Source organism: Homarus americanus, unplaced genomic scaffold (genome assembly GCF_018991925.1).
Source record: "Homarus americanus isolate GMGI-L3 unplaced genomic scaffold, GMGI_Hamer_2.0 scaffold16894, whole genome shotgun sequence".
NCBI classification, from domain to species: domain Eukaryota; kingdom Metazoa; phylum Arthropoda; class Malacostraca; order Decapoda; family Nephropidae; genus Homarus; species Homarus americanus.
Genome location: NW_024746541.1, coordinates 1,615,419 through 1,635,313, shown reverse-complemented (window position 1 = coordinate 1,635,313; position 19,895 = coordinate 1,615,419). Strand labels below are relative to the sequence as shown.

Genomic DNA, 19,895 nt, shown 5'->3' with positions numbered 1-19,895 from the left:
AATATGAACAAACCCATTATCTGCCTCAGTGCAAGAGGCAATGATATTGGCCGGTGTAGGAGTGAGGAGCTCCTTGATAAGTTCAAGACAGCTATAGAACATGTTAGGTTGAAGGAAGTGATCCCTATCATATGTGGTGTCCTGCCTAGAAGGAGAGTTGGCAATGAATGGTTGTCAAGAACAGTTGTTGTCAACGGCCGTCTTGACAGATATTGCAAATCAAGTTCAGTCACATTCATTGACAACTGGGACAACTTCTACGGCAGAAGGGACCTTTATGCTAGGAATGGGGTACACTTGTCTAGGGCTGGGGTGGCAACCTTGGCTGGCTCTCTCAAACTGAATTGAAATGAATTGAAACAGTTTACTTAGCCAGAAAAACACAGATACAGAGCGGATAATAATAACAATAATAACATGGCTGAGCCAGTTGAGAACCTGAGCTCTCTTTGAGGCACCTGATATATACTATACATTTATCTCAAGGAAGTATTATGTAACATTTAGTATCATCTGGAAAAGTACAATAGCATGGTGGTGATAAGAACATCTCTTAATGTTACGACGGTTATCACTTCAATATCTATTTATTTTTTTATTTTTTTTATTTATTTTTTATTAAAAGCATATACATAAATCGCAGTGCAATTGAAAAACATAAGTATAATGGGGGAGCAGTACAACCTGGGTTGTACAGTGTTAAAGTTGACCAAGAGGACAGAGCTGTCAGGATTATGTCTAGTTGGCAATTATGTTTATTGCAATGGTAATTACTTATCTATTTACATGATAATTTCCTATCAAACGGTTTTTATGGTACAATAAAAGCAGGTACTGTAAATATAGTAAGTGTTACAAGAAATATTAATACTTAGACAACAGATATTTTTTAAGAGATGATTTAAAGGAAGGGAGCGTAGTCTTTCCTCGGATGGGTGGAGGTAAGTTCTTCCACACCTTCACACCGTGATATTTTATGAAGGTCTGGGACTGAGAGCAGCGCATGGGGGGTGGTCTTAGTAGCTCTTGGTGCCTTAAGTTGTATCTCTGATTATTCCGAAACTGGAAATAATTATTGTCAAGTAAATAATTGATAGATTTGTAAACAAAGAGGGCACAGCAGTCGGTGTTAATATCTTCGAATTTTAACATTTTCAATTTAGCAAATTTTTCGTTTGTGTGATCTGTTTTTTTTTTTTCAAGTAGGTCATTATCCGTAATTTTTTTTTTATGCAGTAACCAGGGATTGTGTTTTTGAAGAGCCAGAGGCCCCCCATAGTGTGTGACAGTGTATCAGGTGTTGGTAAACAAGATCATGACAGATTTCTTTCATTGCTGTGAGAGTGAGTGACTGTCGAGTGTGATACATGATACCGCACTGTTTATTGATTTTACTGTGAATGGCTTGTATGTGGTTTCTCCAGTTAAGTTTCTCATCAACAATAACTCTGAGGAATTTAGTATTTTGTTCGCGTTTGAGGACTATATTACCAAGGTACAGAGGGCTCAAGTCTGGAGGTAAGTTTTTTCTTCTGTGAAAGATCGTGTAGTGGGTGCTGTCAAGGTTTAAGGTCAGTTTATTACGTATTACCCAGGTCCTGACTTTAGTCAATTCAGTGTTCATAGTTCTCATCAAGGAATGGAGGTCTGAATTGCTGGAATAGAGATTTTTATCGTCTGCAAATAAGTTGTATTTTATGAGTGTGCTGGCGTGGACTATGCCGTTTATGTACAACAAAAACAGTACTGGACCGAGAATGGAACCTTGGGGGACACCATACAAGATTGGCGAGGAGTCAGATTGGTGATTAGTATAGCAGACATGCTGCATCCTGTTGGACAGATATGAGGTAAACCAATAGTGGCACAGGCCCCTAACGCCGTAATGTTCAAGCTTTGAAAGGAGGATGGTATGGTCGACAGTATCGAAGGCTTTAGAGAGGTCTAAGAATATACCGACTGTGAACTGACTGTCATCAAAGGAATTTAAGATGTCATTAGTAAAGGATAGCAGAGCACTCTCAGTCGACCTTCTAGCTCTAAATCCAAACTGGGAGTCTGTAAAGATGTTATTGGCATTGCAGAAGGAATTTAGTCTATTACATGCTAGCTTTTCCAGTATCTTACTCAAGGCTGGGAGGACTGATATGGGGCGGTAGTTCTTGAAGAGACCTTTGTCCCCAGATTTTTTATATGCCGGGTGGACTTTAGCAATTTTCAGTTTATCAGGAAAGACACCACTAGTGAAGGAGGAGTTACAAATGTGTAGGAGAACAGGTAGTAATAAGTGGGCCACTTTTTTAATGATGCTCATTGGTATATTGTCTTCGCCTGCTGCTGCATCTTTGGACATTTTTATGATGGCCAGTAATTCATCTACTGTGACAGGGAATAAGAATAGTTCATTTTGCTGTCTGTTTTGCAGGTAGGCTCTAAATTCCTCATGGTGATCAGGGATGCTCTCTGCAAGATTTTCCCAACATTAATAAAATATTCATTGAAGTGGTTGGCAATGAGGGAGGTTTCCGTTATAACTGAATCGTTTATCATAAAAGCTGAGTGGGGGGCCGAAGGCTGAGTGTTCCTGTTCTGAATAGAATTTATGACATTCCAGGTTTTCTTACTGTCGCCTGATGCTGACTGGAGCTTATTTGTATAATAGTTACGTCTGGCATTTCTAACTGCTTGAGTTACTCTATTTCTGATACTTCGGTAAGCATCACCGAAAGTTATGGGTCTTTTTGCAAATTTCCTTTGGAGTTTGTGTTTTTCCTTTATCATTATTATAATTTCTTTTGTGTTACAGGGTTTGGAAATGGATACAGTTTTCACTGACTTAGTCTTGAGCGGGAAGCATTTATCAAAGCAAGCATTGAAGATGCTAGAGAAGTTACAGCTGTTCACGTTAGGGTTGTCGGAGGCATAGACAAGATCCCAGTTAGCATTCATTCGGTTTTTTAAAGAAGGAGCATGTTGTCGGTGCAGTAGTCTCTGTATTGTATTGAGACTCTACTAGACCTTTCAGGTCTTGTGGCTGTTTTATACATGGCGAAAAGTGGGAAGTGATCTGAGATATTGTTATAAATAATTCCACTTGCAAAATTGTTAGGAGTGTTGTTAGTCCAGATATGATTTATCACAGTGGCAGAGGTGGCAGTTACTCTAGACTAGTGGGTTTGATTATAGTGTTGAAGAAGAGTTTAGAATGACAGGTAGCAAGATGGTCTAATAGTAAGGTGTCGGTTTCTGATTTTAATAGATCAAGGTTGAAATCTCCTGTAATGTAGCAATGTTTCCTCTCTGAACTTATGATAGAGATAAGCTCCGAAAATTTATCAAGAAAATTCCTTACATTAGTGTGGGGTATTCTGTAGATTACTTCTACTAGGATATTTCGTGTGTTGTTACGTAATTCAGTGAAAACACTCTCCATGTACTCCTCCTGAACCTTTAAATCATCTCTTACAGAAGTGTTATACTTGATATCAACATATAGGGCGACACCATATAGGGTGACGTGTTGACGCAGTGTCTATTATAATTAGGAATGTTATACAAATGGTCAATATCGTTTGTGAGTTTGGTGTCACAGAATCCAAGTACATCAAATTTGTGGGCAATAGAAGATAAACACTGATCTAAAATGGTATCTAGATGAAGGGGAATACTGCTGATGTTATGGCGAATCAAGGAGAAGGAATGTTGTAGTAGGAGACGAGAACTAAAGTCGGGGGAGTCGGGAAAGTAATAGTTACAGTTGGGGTTGGTGTAACCTAGTGAGCTTTGTAGAAAGGCATCATGATCGATATGAGGGAGTATTGTGTCGACACCATGGGTAAATGGGGTGTAACACATACGATCTAGCATATCTAAGGGAATGACACTAGCATCATCAATGTGGGAACATTGTTATTGATTCAGGAATAGTAAAATCTCAGGGTCACTGAGGTGTGAAAAAGGAAGATCTATGAAAATTATAATAGTGGGGGGGGGGAGGTAACGTACTCACAAGTGCTACAACCAACAGAATTAGGATGACCGGTACTGTTGAGGGTGATTCCCAGATATATATATATATATATATATATATATATATATATATATATATATATATCACATTCAAAATTGAAAGAGAAATATATATATATATATATATATATATATATATATATATATATATATATATATATATATATATATATATATATATATATATATATATATATATATATATATATACACATTTACACAAACATAATCACATATACAAGCAAGGATAACCACAAGCACATCCATATATGCGAATAGTGTGTTAGGGTTGTGTCATGGGTTAGTTATTGTCTGTCGGTACAGGCACTAGACATCCTACCCTGTCCCATATATGGGTGTTTTAAGGGCCTTATTTCATATTCCGCCGACCCTACTGACGGATGCTGGTCTAGGGAGGTTGTCTATTGCCTGGCCGTGTAGATCGGGGGTGGTAATGGACCTTTTGAGATTTGGTAACTTGTTGGGAACCATGTATGGTTGTTGTCGTTATCTGGTGGGAGTCTTTGAAGGAGTTCTTGCTCTGATCGTTCTATCTTTTGCCAGATTCTGCTGGCCAGGGTGTGCAGCTGCTGGTTGATGGGTTTCATTCTCAGGTCTCTATGTATCTCGGCTGTGGTTCTGGTGAAAGGGTATCTTTCACATCTGACGAATCTTAGGGCTTCATTTTGAACCACCTGTAATTTTAATATTTGAGTGGCGCTCATAGTATGAAGAGGTATTGCTGGGTAAGTTAATATCGGTGTGATAAATGATGTCACTAGGCGGAGTTTTATTTTCTCAGGAAGCGCTTTAAAGCTGTATAGTTTTCTCAGCTCTCTTCTTGCTTTTCCATCCTGGTGTGGACATGATGGGAGTAACCTGTCGTGGATATATATGCAGGCCCAGGAGGGTGCCTCTGCTTTTGTATTCTATCTGGGCATTATTGGTTACTAATGGATGGGTTTTCCTTCTGCATAAGGGTATCACTGTGAATTTCGGGAGACTGGTTAGGATTTTCCATTGTTTTTCGTAATTATTTACCCTTTCTAATTCCCGCCTGGTGTTGTCGGCCTGTAGCGCTCGCGATTTTCCTTGATGTGTTGTTATTTGAGTGATGTCATCTGCATACATAATTTCTTCGTTACCAATTCTAGTGGGAGGCGGAGTGTCACTTGTGTAGATAATATTTAGGGTGGGGGAGAGGACGCTACCCTGAGGGACTCCACTCATGAGTGGGAAGGTCTCTCCTGTGTGTTGTCCTACCCTCAGTCTGGCATTCGTGCCGTCAAGAAAGTTGCAAAGCAACTTTTCAATGTTGGTGGGAAGTCCAAGTTGGAGGATCTAGTTGTGTGGTTCAGCTGGGTGGCCTGTGGGATGGTGGGGGTGGGTGGACGGTGGGGGTGGGCAGGGCTACGATTACAAGCCGTGGCAATGAGGGGAGCTGCTTGGCGGGCCTACAGCTCACTTCGTAGACACAGATTCACCAGCAAATTGATAAATATATCTACTTAGGGGAATCACAGATAGATATTGTACTGGTCACGACACTCACTACACAGCCAATTTTTGGTGACCTCTCACCTGATCAGGTGCGCCAACGCCAACTTGAAAACCCACAGTGGGGGACCCTTCATTGGTTTCCTTAAAGGTGGTCTGTTCCCCAAGAAGGTAAACAAAGCTTCACTTTGTGTCTTCAGTCATTAAAACAGAGTATTTTATCTTGTTACTATAAGACATGATGATGAACAACCCACGGAAATCGTAGTCGTCCCCACATCCTTAGAAAACGCGGCTCGAGAAGCAGCTCACTCCTCCCAATTCTCAGCCCACCCGGGTGAATGTCGAACATTGCACGTGCACGTTCTATGTTTTTCATGCCTAATTTAGCGCGGAGAGTTGGGACGTTTGTCAAAGGATGTCTGCCATGTCAGTTAAGGAAGGGTACCCCAAAGAGACAGGGAGAGCTGCAGGAGTTCCCACCAGCCTCCCAACCCTTGGAACGGATATCGATCGATCTAACTGACATGACAACAAGCTCACATCGAGGAAATAGATACGTGGTTTCAATCGCCGATCACTATTCACGCTTTGCAACCTATATAACCATCCCTGATTAATGCGCGGAGACGGTTTGTGAAGTTCTGTTACAATACACTGGTAATCATGGGTGTCCCCGGGTCATCGTCAGTGATCGAGGGACAGAGTTTACCTCTAGCATCTTCCAGAAGGCATGCGACTTGCTGCGGGCTAAGTCAAATCTCACCACTAGTTACCACCCACAGGCTAATGCCATGGTTGAGCGTTCCCACCGCACGTTGAAAGATCACTTGTCGTTTTTGGTTAATAATCAGGGCGGCGGTTGGGACGATCTGCTACCTCTTGCACAACTGCCCATGAACACTGCAATTAATACTACCCTGCATAACACTCCTTATTTTCTTCACTTTGGAAGGGACCCTAATCTCCCCTCATGTGTCATCAATCCCCCACCCCTGTTCAATGACGAGAACTATCCTTCTATCTTGCCTTTACTCGGGTCCAGGAACTAAACAGGAAAGGCCACTTACACAACGCTACCTACTAAAGAATCTCCCTCCTCCAACACCCCTTCTAAGTTGCATATAGAGTACCGCCCAATCCGTCAAGGTTAACTTTCCTATTTCCCCGCTTTACCAGATGGGACGTAGGAAACTGTGTATGTAAATAGATTGAAACTGGCAACTGTCGACGATGACGTCTTAAACAAATTAGGCCCAACAAACCAACCCCCTCTAGAAGTAACCTTCCCTTCCCAACACCCTATTTCTCTACCAGCGGCTGACCATCTCCCTCAGAAAAATTAGGTGCTCACACTCCAAGTAATAACCAGAGAGTTGCCCAAACCACTACCGCGCCTGTCCCAGTAATACCTGATCAGATTAGTGCTCATAGATATAAGACCAGATCACAGAACATAGATTAAGATAACAAGTTACGAGTGGCACTTCTAAAAGTCGAATCGTATCCCAGTTTCATGGCTCTCAGTACCGCCCTTGCTCTCCGCGAACCTGGATGAGGTTTTCCTGACTGCACACAATTCGGCGGCTATCTTTACAGTGGAAATGGCACCACTCCGACTGCAGCTGAACCCCTACAAGATGAGCTGAGGCCAACTCATCCGTAGTCAATAATGGATGCCCGACGCGGGCGGGACACACAGCGGTCAACCTCGCGGCGGATATGGTTAACACCTCAAAACCACCAGCACCAGGTGAAACGGGTCTTGCTCAATGCTGGCCCTCGATCCAGTTGCCGACACTGTGAAACGTCTCATCACTCGCTTGCAGGACGATGAGACACGCACCGAGGCTATGGTCTCACAACCCACAATACTGACCGGCAGCGGCTACTTTTACATAGCAACACCCACTACCATCATCCTGAACAAACTACGCCACGCCAGACCAGCGCAGCAACTAGCTCTAGGCAGGAAATCAGGTCGTTCCCTTAGAACCCGGGTGTGAGTTTCGGAACCCCGACCTGCGAACTGCAGTGGCAGCAAGCAGCAAGAGGTGCAAGTGGCGACGCAGACGACAGCTCCCTACGTTCCAGGACCTGTCAACTGGCCCTACTCACTTCCACACCTGGAATGGAACCACCAGGTACCAGACAAGTAATGGCAGATCACGGCCCTTCCCGAGATCCTCCTCTCAATCAGCACCGTCGCTCCTGTGTTCACCATTGGCCTGACTACAAGTGGAGGAAGAAACAAACCCTGGTGAGCCCATCCAGGGAGGGATTCCCCACTGTAAGGGTATGGGACAGGGCAGTCAAGGGTCTCGCCGACATTCGTGGACAGAGGGCGAACCTAGGTACGCGTATCCTGCCCTACACGCCAGATGGAGAGGGAAAAACCCATCTGGAATACGTCGGGAACTGACGCTCTGTACATAGAGGAAATTCACGTGGAGGAAATAAAGCACGCAACAAACACTAAGGCAAACTACCGGACAGGACTGGAAACGTCAACAACTGCATCTGCTGCGCCAGCCACCCTGGTGCCGGCCTTGACTGATGGAGGTGGACCAGGCACTACCCTGAACCTCGAAAAATACTGACCACGAGTATTTTTTTGTTATTGAAGCTTGTTAATAACATCTGCTGCTCTTTTAGTATGTACAAATAATCTTTTTCTTTGTTCACAAGTTGTATCTAACCCTTACCACCCCCCCCCCCTTCACGTAGGCCATGTATCCCATATTGTATATATTGTGTGAGCTGCCCTGAGCAAGAGTATAGCCTTCGAAGCAACACGTATTTAATCTGTTCCAAGCTTGTTCCAAGCTTCACAGAGATGCTAACTTTAGGGAAAGCTAAGCAAGGATAAGCTAGGGCAAGAAGCACCATTACATAACCCTTCAAGACTCCAACGGTGTGCTCTCATCTACCTTCCTCTAGTTATGCTCTCCTGCAAGAACCTGCTTGGGCACTGTCATTCCTCCTCATATCTCCATTCATCTTTTCTTTTCCGTATCATTAGTTAGCCGCTTAAAATATGCAAACATTATTAGAGTATGGTAGGATGTGAAGTGCATATTTTTGACCTCGGTAGCTATTTCTTCAGGTTGGGCACTTGCAACTGTCACTCACTGTGAGCCTCGGCTGCTCATGACATGGAAGCTTTGGTCTTCTCGGGAGGTATAATGTTTATCAGACCAAAGCATCCAAGCCAGTAAAATAGCTTACACATAGCAGTAACTTGAGGAGCAGGTATACACCCACGTAAGTTGAGCCTCTCTACGGTAATTAAAGTGAGATGAACACCTGACCCAACAAAGGTCATGGTGAGGAAGGAAAAAAAAGTTCTCGCCAGCCCATGATGAGAGAACCGGCGACATTAGCGTGTCAATTCAAGAAATTGCCCTCCAGCCAGTACACCGACACCTGACCAAACACACCTGGCCAGACACACCTGACCAAACACACCTGGCCAGACACACCTGGCCAGACACACCCAGGGTCGTAATAATTAAGAAGCATTACCGACCGGCACACCACGATAAGTGACATGACCGCACACTTGATCAAGCACACAGGTCTAAACATTCTCATATTAGTGATAATTAGGAGACGATAAGCACACGGAAAGAGTGCCCTGAAACCTCCAATAAAAGAAGGCAAACAGAGGCAGAGAGGGCCAGTCATAACGGTGAAGGGACCAGCAACACTCACTCCCCAGTCCCGCCCGTCTCCCCCGTTGAGGTCAGTGTCTCGTCTCACCAGCTGCATCGAGATTACCGACAATAAATGCAATGAGGTCTCAACCTAGTCCATCGACGGCGTGCCATCTACTCATCTCGTCCGTCAAAGTAAGCGTTGGCTGTGTAGCCGGTAGTAGTGCGATGATCCTGCGACCAGCTTTTCTTACTCTACTATAAATTCTTAATTTATCTTCAGATGAGATTTCCCTCATTATAGTGACGTATCCACCTCTAATACACTATTGTTGTTGTTCCTGAACACCGCTATATCCACCACTAGTACACTTTCGTCATGCGGTAACTCAGTTGCCTGTCTCATCTGGGAGGACTTCCTGAAGGAGAGGCCCTACTTCAGCAGATTGAGTGATGCTGGCGCTACTAACGTCATCAAACTCCTCTGTGAGTATTGTCTTCTACCAAGGTTTGTTTATGTTCCTTGCTACATCTCGTCTAACATATTGGTCATTTTCATCTAGGATTTTTTTCTTCAGCATTGTAACATCTACATGTACAATGAATCGATCGTTACAAAACTTTTATAACAGTTGAGGTTCATTGCTTGTTAGGAATTGATAAATTATGGTTAAAAGGAAGAAAAGAAAGATCGAAGATCAAATATAAGTGTCACTAAATTCTGCTTTTCACAATTATAAATCAGTTATGCAAACATTCTCTATTCATATTAATAATTTAATACAAGTGCATACCCGTATTCTTAAATCCTAATCAATCTCTTTCATTTCCATTTATCCATCATACACTAAAACAGTATAGGCTACTCCAAGCACCACAAAACCCAGTGACACCCGCACCTCCACTACCCCCCAATCCCGTCACACACGCATTGTTGTCATTAGATAAATGAATCTCTGCCTGTTACTTCGAATTTCCTATTCTGACATTCACTTGCATAACATATGTGAGTGAGTGTCTGACGTGGAAATGTCCGAGTCTATACAATCACATATCAAAGAAAAGACGAGTATATACAAATAAATTGATTTAAAATTACATATTAAGTTTACAATAAATAAGATAGAATAAGCAGACTCTTTTAATTTATAGAAAACTAGCAGAATCGCCGCCCTCTGGGCGGCTCATCCACTAGGCCACAGTAGAACGCCACCCTCCGAGACGCTCCACATTGTCTCACTGTTCAGTTCCCAAAACTTCTTCTTCCATCAATAGTTCATTAACGGTGTATGTAAGTTCCACCATGTTTTTCACTACAACGGTACAGCAAAGTATATTTTTTTAGCATTAAACTGTTATTATTTTATTGTCTAATCATCACTACATATAATACCATCCATCATTACTACATATAAAACCATCCATCATCACTACATATAACACCATCCATCATCACTGCATATAACACCATCCATCACCACTACATATAACACCACCCACCATCACTATATATAACATCATCGATCATCACTACATATAACACCACCCACCATCACTACATATAACATCATCCATCACCACTACATATAACACCACCCACCATCACTATATATAACATCATCCATCATCACTACATATAACACCACCCACCATCACTACATATAACAACATCCATCATCACTACATATAACACCATCCATCACCACTACATATACCACCCATCATCACTACATATAACACCATACATCATCACTACATATAACAACATCCATCATCACTACATATAACACCATCCATCACCACTACATATAACACCACCCATCATCACTACATATAACACCATCCATCATCACTACATATAACAACATCCATCATCACTACATATAACACCACCCATCACCACTACATATAACAACATCCATCATCACTACATATAACACCACCCATCATCACTACATATAACAACATCCATCATCACTACATATAACAACATCCATCATCACTACATATAACAACATCCATCATCACTACATATAACAACATCCATTATCACTACATATAACAACATCCATCATCACTACATATAATACCACCCATCATCACTACATATAACAACATCCATCATCACCACATATAATAACATCCATCATCACTACATATAACAACATTCATCATCACTACATATAATACCACCCATCATCACTACATATAATAACATCCATTATCACTACATATAACACCACCCATCATCACTACACTTAACAACATCCATCATCACTACACATAACACCATCCATCATCACTAAATATAACACCACCCACCAACACTATATATAACATCATCCATCATCACTACATATAAAACCACCCACCATCACTACATATAATAACATCCATCATCACTACATATAACAACATTCATCATCACAACATATAATACCACCCATCATCACTACATATAATAACATCCATCATCACTACATATAACACCACCTATCATCAATACATATAACATCATCCATCATCACTACATATAACAACATCCATCATCACTACATATAACAACATCCATTATCACTACATATAATAACATCCATCATCACTACATGTAACACCACCCATCATCACTACATATAACACCATCCATCATCACTACATATAACAACAGCCATCATCACTACATATAACACCACCCATTATCACTACATATAACAACATCAATCATCACTACATATAACACCACCCATCATCACTACATATAACAACATCCATCATCACTACATATAACACCACCCATCATCACTACATATAACAACATCCATCATCACTACATATAACAACATCCATCATCACTACATATAACACCATCCATCATATAACACTACATATAACAACATCATCACTACATCACTCATCATCACTACATATAACACCACCCATCATCACTACATATAACACCATCCATCATCACTACATATAACACCACCATCATCACTACATAACACCACCCATCATCACTACATATATCACCACCCATCATCACTACATATAACACCATCCATCATCACTACATATAACACATCCATCATCACTACATATAACACCACCCATCATCACTACATATAACAACATCCATCATCACTACATATAACACCACCTATCATCACTACATATATCACCACCCATCATCACTACATATAACACCATCCATCATCACTACATATATCACCACCCATCATCACTCATCACTACATATATCACCACCCATCATCACTACATATAACAGCACCTATCATCACTACATATATCACCACCGATCATCACTACATATATCACCACCCATCATCACTACATATAACAACATCCATCATCACTACATATATCACCACCCATCATCACTACATATAACAACATCCATCATCACTACATATATCACCACCCATCATCACTACATATCACACCACCTATCATCACTACATATATCACCACCCATCATCACTACATATAACACCACCTATCATCACTACATATATCACCACCCATCATCACTACATATAACACCACCTATCATCACTACATATATCACCACCCATCATCACTACATAAAACATCATCCATCATCACTACATATATCACCACCCATCATCACTACATATAACAACATCCATCATCACTACATATAACACCACCCATCATTACTACATATAACATCATCCATCATCACTACATATCTCACCACCCATCATCACTACATATAACACCATCCATCATCACTACATATAACACCATCCATCACCACTACATATAACACCACCCATTACCACTACATATAACAACATCCATTATCACTACATATAACACCACCCATCATCACTACATATAACAACATCCATCATCACTACATATAATACCACCCATCATCACTACATATAACAACATCCATCATCACTACATATAATAACATCCATCATCACTACATATAACAACATTTATCATCACTACATATAACACCACCCATCATCACTTCACATAACAACATCCATCATCACTACATATAACACCATCCATCATCACTACATATAACAACATCCATTATCACTACATATAATAACATCCATCATCACTACATATAACACCACCCGTTATCACTACATATAACACCATCCATCATCACTACATATAACAACATCCATCATCACTACATATAACACCACCCATCATCACTACATATAACAGCATCCATCATCACTACATATAACACCACCCATCATCACTACATATAACAACATCCATCATCACTACATATAACACCACCCATCATCACTACATATAACAACATCCATCATCATATCATCATCTACATATATCACCACCCATCATCACTACATATAAACATCATCCATCATCACTACATATATCACCAATCATCACTACATATAACAACATCCATCATCACTACATATAACACCATCCCATCACTACATCATCATCCATCATCACTACATATATCACCATCCATCATCACTACATATAACAACATCCATCATCACTACATATATCATCACTACATCCATCATCATCACTACATATAACAACATCCATCATCACTACATATAGCACCACCCATCATCACTACATATAACAACATCCATCATCACTACATATAACACCACTTATCATCACTACATATATCACCACCCATCATCACTACATATAACAACATCCATCATCACTACATATAACAACATCCATCATCACTACATATATCACCATCCATCATCACTACATATATCACCATCCATCATCACTACATATAACAACATCCATCATCACTACATATAACAACATCCATCATCACTACATATATCACCACCCATCATCACTACATATAACAACATCCATCATCACTACATATAACACCACCCATCATCACTACATATATCACCACCCATCATCACTACATATAACAACATCCATCATCACTACATATCACACCACCCATCATCACTACATATATCACCACCCATCATCACTACATATAACAACATCCATCATCACTACACATCGGTAAAGTAGTTTCCGAGATTCTCGTGTGGACACACACACAACCAAACACACATACCTCTTTGTTTTACATAGATAGATTAAAATATACTCTACGTCAGGAGGATCAGTATTAACATTTAAAATTTTCAGCTTTTCTAGCCGGTGTGGCAGCCATATGTATTGGTCTGTTATTGGAGAACATGGGCAGCATCCTTTACGTATATAACAGCATTATTTCAGCGGTGACTGGTCCCCTTGTTGGCATTTATCTTACTGGTATCTGTGCACCATGGGTCAACTGGAAGGTAAAAATAACCTGGTAAAGTTAGTCTCTTCCTTCACGGTAATAAAAAATAATGAGTAAATTAATACAATTTTATTCAAATTAATTTGACTGTTCTGGTTATGCATGATAATGCTCATTCTCTGTTAGTTACTAATCTTTATTGCAGGGGGCCGTGACTGGATTCACTGTGGCGTTTGGGTTCAATATCTGGCTAGTTACTGGGAAGTTTTTGACCGTCGGAGGAACCCCAACTCTAATGCCATTGTCCACCGTGGGGTGCCAGGACAACCTTGCCAACGCCACCATCGGCAGCCTTATTAACAACACCACATTGACTGACATTGCGTTGATGACCACAGCCTTACCTGACGTTGTTCTCGCCAACATCACTGTTGACCAGATGTTAGTTGCACCAAACTTAAGTTTCAATAATGCCCACCGTATAAATCATATTTAATCCTGTATGCCCATCTGCTTCTTCTGTGTCCGATACAACGATGATATTGAAGTACTCGGTAAAAAAAGGGGAGGGGAGTTATGAAGGGTGTTTTCTGAGTGTCCATAAAGGCAAACCCTTTTAAGGGTTGATTACCCATAAACCCTTGCAGATATAAAGGTTATATTATCATTTTCAAAACCTAAATTTAACAATGTGTATCTTATCATTCTCATAATTCTTACTCAACAAAGAGTATACAACCATCTTCCAAACCTTTAGCATGCCAAAATTTTTCAAGCTTTCCAAGACTTTATCAGACAAAGGGTACGTCAGTACATTTAAAACCTTCAAGTTACAAAAGGGTTTATCAAGATTAAGAGAAGTCATTTGAAAATAACTCGGCACTGATATTCTTCACATTAGCGTTTGTATTGTCCAAGGCGGTCCTCACACGTTTAGATGGTTTACCGTGGGTGCTGTAAAAAGCAGTACTGTAAACACTATAAGTTTTGTAAATGTACACAACTGAGTATGACGTGGTGCTTGTCTTATGAGACCCCTGACCGCTGGCTGCACATTTACCACATCACTTTTCGACTTAACAATAGTAATTTTCTACAAAGAAATATCATGGTTTTCCTTTCCAGCAAGTCCTCGCTATTCACAACACTATCACTCTGACGATCTTAATGTCACTTAAGATTTTTTTTGTTTTTTGTTTTTCGCACGGCAAAGAAATAGATTCCGCAGCAGGGTCAGCATGGCGCCCATTAGGGTGCTTGGCATATTCTAAACCGAAGGTATTTTGAAAATCTTCCCTTATCGCATTTATCTTTCTTTCCCGTCTTACTTCATTATCTCTCATCCTCGTGGCGTACACGTGTACCGTAGTTATTTAGTTTAATTATGATCATTAAGATTGGAAGTTACGTGTTAAATTTAGTCATCAAATTACTACTATCTTACTTTTACCATTTCTTCTCCACACATCGTTATGGTTATACTCTGCGAAGATGACTCAAGTAACGCATGCAATTAATCAGAAAGAATTTTCAATCCAAACTATTTTTTACTGCTCATTACTTCACAAAGAAATTTAAGAAAAACAGAACACAGTATATGTTATGTCATCAAAACTCATTGTGGGATGGAAGTGGTATCTGTCAACTTTAATTGATAATTATGCCACATGTCGCAATAAAACTAATTGTATTCTAATAAAATACGATTTAGATCTTTTAAAGGAAAATTTATGGGTATTGATGTTTGAGTACATAACTAGTATTATATTCCAAGTATTTCACAAAGAATGAATCGAAGAAATCTGGAGACAGAAAGAGATACTTGCAGACGAGAATGTTAGAACCTGTAGTAACATAAAGATATTACCTACAGTAAGACACTCTATCATGACCGAAAAAAGGATATTTTACAAACGATGGAGTATCATGCAGTAAATATATCCCCTTTTGCCTAAAATACTATTTTTTGCCCAACATTTTTTTACAGTGTAGATACTATCAAGAAGTAGTCTTGACACACACACTGACAATAACACTTTCTAACCCACATAAACACTTTATTATGTGGAAAACCTTTCAAGGTGAGACAGTCTACTAGTTTACTGTACGTACCTCACCTAAGTACAGTTTACTTTGCAATAATATACATCAACAATATTTGGTACACTGTTGATCATTTGTACAACTTTAGATATTTTATATATTTTTTCTCTGGTGGTGGAGGCTATGGGGGGGGGGGTTGTGTAGTAGCCTATGAGTTTCCTCTGCTGGTTTATTAAGTCACAAGGTGTATTTCATCCCTTGTCCAGTGCTGTTTTTCTCTCTCTGTTAGCAGTCCCATATTAAATCATTTCTATGTTTGCCTTGATGTTTTGACTAACTGCTATAATCCCACTGGAAGCTCATAGTTAGTGATCAAATTAAATGTTGTATAAGCGTCGTCATAGACTGCCATGGTGGGAAAGGGACACCAGTAGGCAGCATATTAGAATATATGTCGATTACAATTATTCATTACAATTACATTTTCTCTAAAGGTATGAACCCAAAACCATCTACGACATATCCTACTGCTACGCCGGCCCTACTGGTGTTGCGATAACACTTGTCGTTAGCACCTTCGTCTCACTTTTTACAGGTAAGAATTTTTTCATGCCCGCCACTGTAGATGTTCCTGGTCACTAGACCCGAATTCAGAATGGTGGTTTGAGCCTGGGATTTGAGCTCTGCTCAGGCTTGCAAATCGGAATTCCTCGATCCGAGATTTCCTGCAGTGGATTATCCATATTCAGAACATCAGCTTGAACCCCGGATCGGGTAATCTGTTGCATTTTCTTCAATTACGAGCAAGGATTTGAACACTGAAATTCCAGCGAATCACGCTTCGGTTACACCATGATGACAACCAATCACCATCGGGAGTAGTAATGTTTACAAGATTATAGCGGCAACTATGACTCGATGAGCTTTCACGGAGGAGAAGAAATCTCTCCTTGCGCATCAAAAGTTACTTTTATTACTATAATTACAATTGAATTATGATCAAATTATAATGATTATGGTACTGTGTTACAACGTGGCTGTGTTGTTATATGATAACAAAGAATTTCATAGAGGAAGAACAATTACATACAAATTGTAGATATAATCCGGGACAGGTGTCATTATTCATAACCAAAGCACGATGAATCAATGGAAGGCATAGTGATCTCGCTAGGTTCGGTTTGGTTAGTAATGTTAAAAAAAGACATTCCTTTATTAATACGTTAAAGTAAAAATGCACTCAACATTGATTCAATTATATTAAAAATACATCACAATAGTTTTCCCCAAAGAAAAACACTCAAAATAAAGAAGCGTCAGCGTTCTTTACATTTACCTGCTGGATCTTCATGGATCCTAAACACGAAAGTGTGACAACACATTACCATAAATTAATCAGTAACCAGAATCTTTCTTACACGGAAACTATTCGTTGCTAAGAATCTCAAAGCAATCATCAGCTGATGAATGGGAGGTAGAGGTGAACCATAGCCAACAGGTCTGTCAAGTAGATGCTCCATATCACAGAAAATATCAAGGAAATCTCCCTTGCTGAACCTATATCGTTGTTTAAATTGCGTGTCATCATAAAAATTTATAGGATTCTGCCTAACTACCATCAGTCTTCTCTCTACAAAATTTCCAATTTGACGATATCACCGAAAAGCGCGATCTCTGTCAAACCGCCAAACCTGCATCCAGGCTAGATTAACGCCAGGATCGAAAATTCCGATCTCAAACCCGATTTGAATGTTTGTGTTGGCTCAAGCCAGCGTTCTGAATACCAGCAATCTTCAATCTTTGTTCGTTCCTTGGTTTAAACCTGCATGCAGTTTCAAACCAGTTTTTTTAATTCAGGCCTAAGATGACCACCTCGACACAGCTTCTATATTGTATCATCAATTACTGGTCACCACTCTGAGTTTAATATTTCCTTCCCCCAAATAAAAAAGACTGTTTCATTATCACTACTAGTATGATTGTATGAAATTGATTCTTTTTACTTATTATTCACGTATCATAAAACGAAATTTTACATTATTTGTAATATTGATCAACGATTTCTTGTTAACGACAGGTCCTAACAGCCCCACGGACTTAAGAGAGGGAGTGGTGTACCGTCCCTGTGCCCGGGCCTACCAGAGTGTATGGCTGCTCTTCAAGGGTTGTCACACTTCCACAAGCACCTCGTTCCCTCCAGCTGCACATTCTTCGGTGCTTCATGCTACAAATGGAATAACAGCAACGAAATTCATAAACACACCAACGTCATGAAGGCAACATCTACAGTAATATAGGTTTATGAAATATTAAAATCCTAAGGGCTATAAACTTCATTATGTTTTTCAAGTATCAAGGAACTCCCTAAATATGATTCTCCATTTTGTACATCCTACAGCATTTATTTGTTTGCTTGTGTTGGCCAAGCAGGTGGTGTTATATGTAGTGATTATTAGACAATAAAATAATAACAGTTTAATGCTAAAAAATATACTCTGCTGTACCGTTGTAGCGAAAAACATGGTGGAACTTACATACACCGTTAATGAACTATTGATGGAAGAAGAAGTTTTGGGGATTGAACAGTGAGACAATGTGGAGCCTCCCGGAGGATGGCGTCCTACTGTGGCCTCACGAATCGTTTCTGCTATATCTATCAGTCTAAATAAAACAAAGAAGTATGTCTGTTTGTGAGTGTGTTTGTTTGTGTGCGTGTCCGCACGAGAATCTCGGAAACTACTTTACCGATCTGTAGTGATGATGGATGGTGTTAGATGTAGTGATGATGGATGATGTTATATGTAGTGATGATTAGACAATAAAATAATAACAGTTTGATGCTAAAAAAATATACTCTGCTGTACCGTTGTAGTGAAAAACATCGTGGAATTTACATACACCGCCAATGAACTATTGATGGAAGAAGAAGTTTTGGGGACTGAACAGTGAGACAATGTGGGGCGTGCTCCGGGCGTCCTGCAAATTGCCTAATGATGATGCCCGGAGGCTGCTATTCTATAATAGTTGCTAATAAAATTAGAAAACCTGAAAAATTTGGGGTAAATATACGAAGATTTTGACAATGAATTGAAAATCAAGTTTCGCATTAACAGCCCATTGGAAGGTGAAGAATATCAAGAAAAAAAGGAAAAGTGTGGCTGGCAACAGCAAAATTAGTTCTTTGTGAAATACTCAATCTGATTGTGCAAAAATCCATGGATTGCAACATAGGGTTTATTAATTTCGGCTTTACGGGCGAAGCAACGGCTTTCTGGCAGTGTATTCATGCACTTTAACGTCAGCATCTATTCTCACAGTTGGATTGGCCAGATTCAACAATAAAAGAAATCATTGTGCTGGGTGGGATAATGGTCAGG

The 19,895-nt window shown here is 40.0% G+C and overlaps 1 protein-coding gene across 1 annotated transcript in view; it reads left to right on the top strand.

Moving 5' to 3' along the window:
- The window catches only part of LOC121879328 (sodium-coupled monocarboxylate transporter 1-like), an 89,787-nt gene extending 70,779 nt beyond the window's left edge, over positions 1-19,008 (top strand). Inside the window, exons 8-12 of the mRNA XM_042385933.1 lie at positions 9,550-9,668; positions 14,379-14,533; positions 14,681-14,916; positions 17,013-17,113; positions 18,596-19,008. Of these exons, the coding sequence (XP_042241867.1) occupies positions 9,550-9,668; positions 14,379-14,533; positions 14,681-14,916; positions 17,013-17,113; positions 18,596-18,792 (808 nt within the window). The 3' untranslated portion in view covers positions 18,793-19,008. The remainder of the gene's footprint in view (positions 1-9,549; positions 9,669-14,378; positions 14,534-14,680; positions 14,917-17,012; positions 17,114-18,595) is intronic.
- Positions 19,009-19,895: the final 887 nt, after the last annotated feature.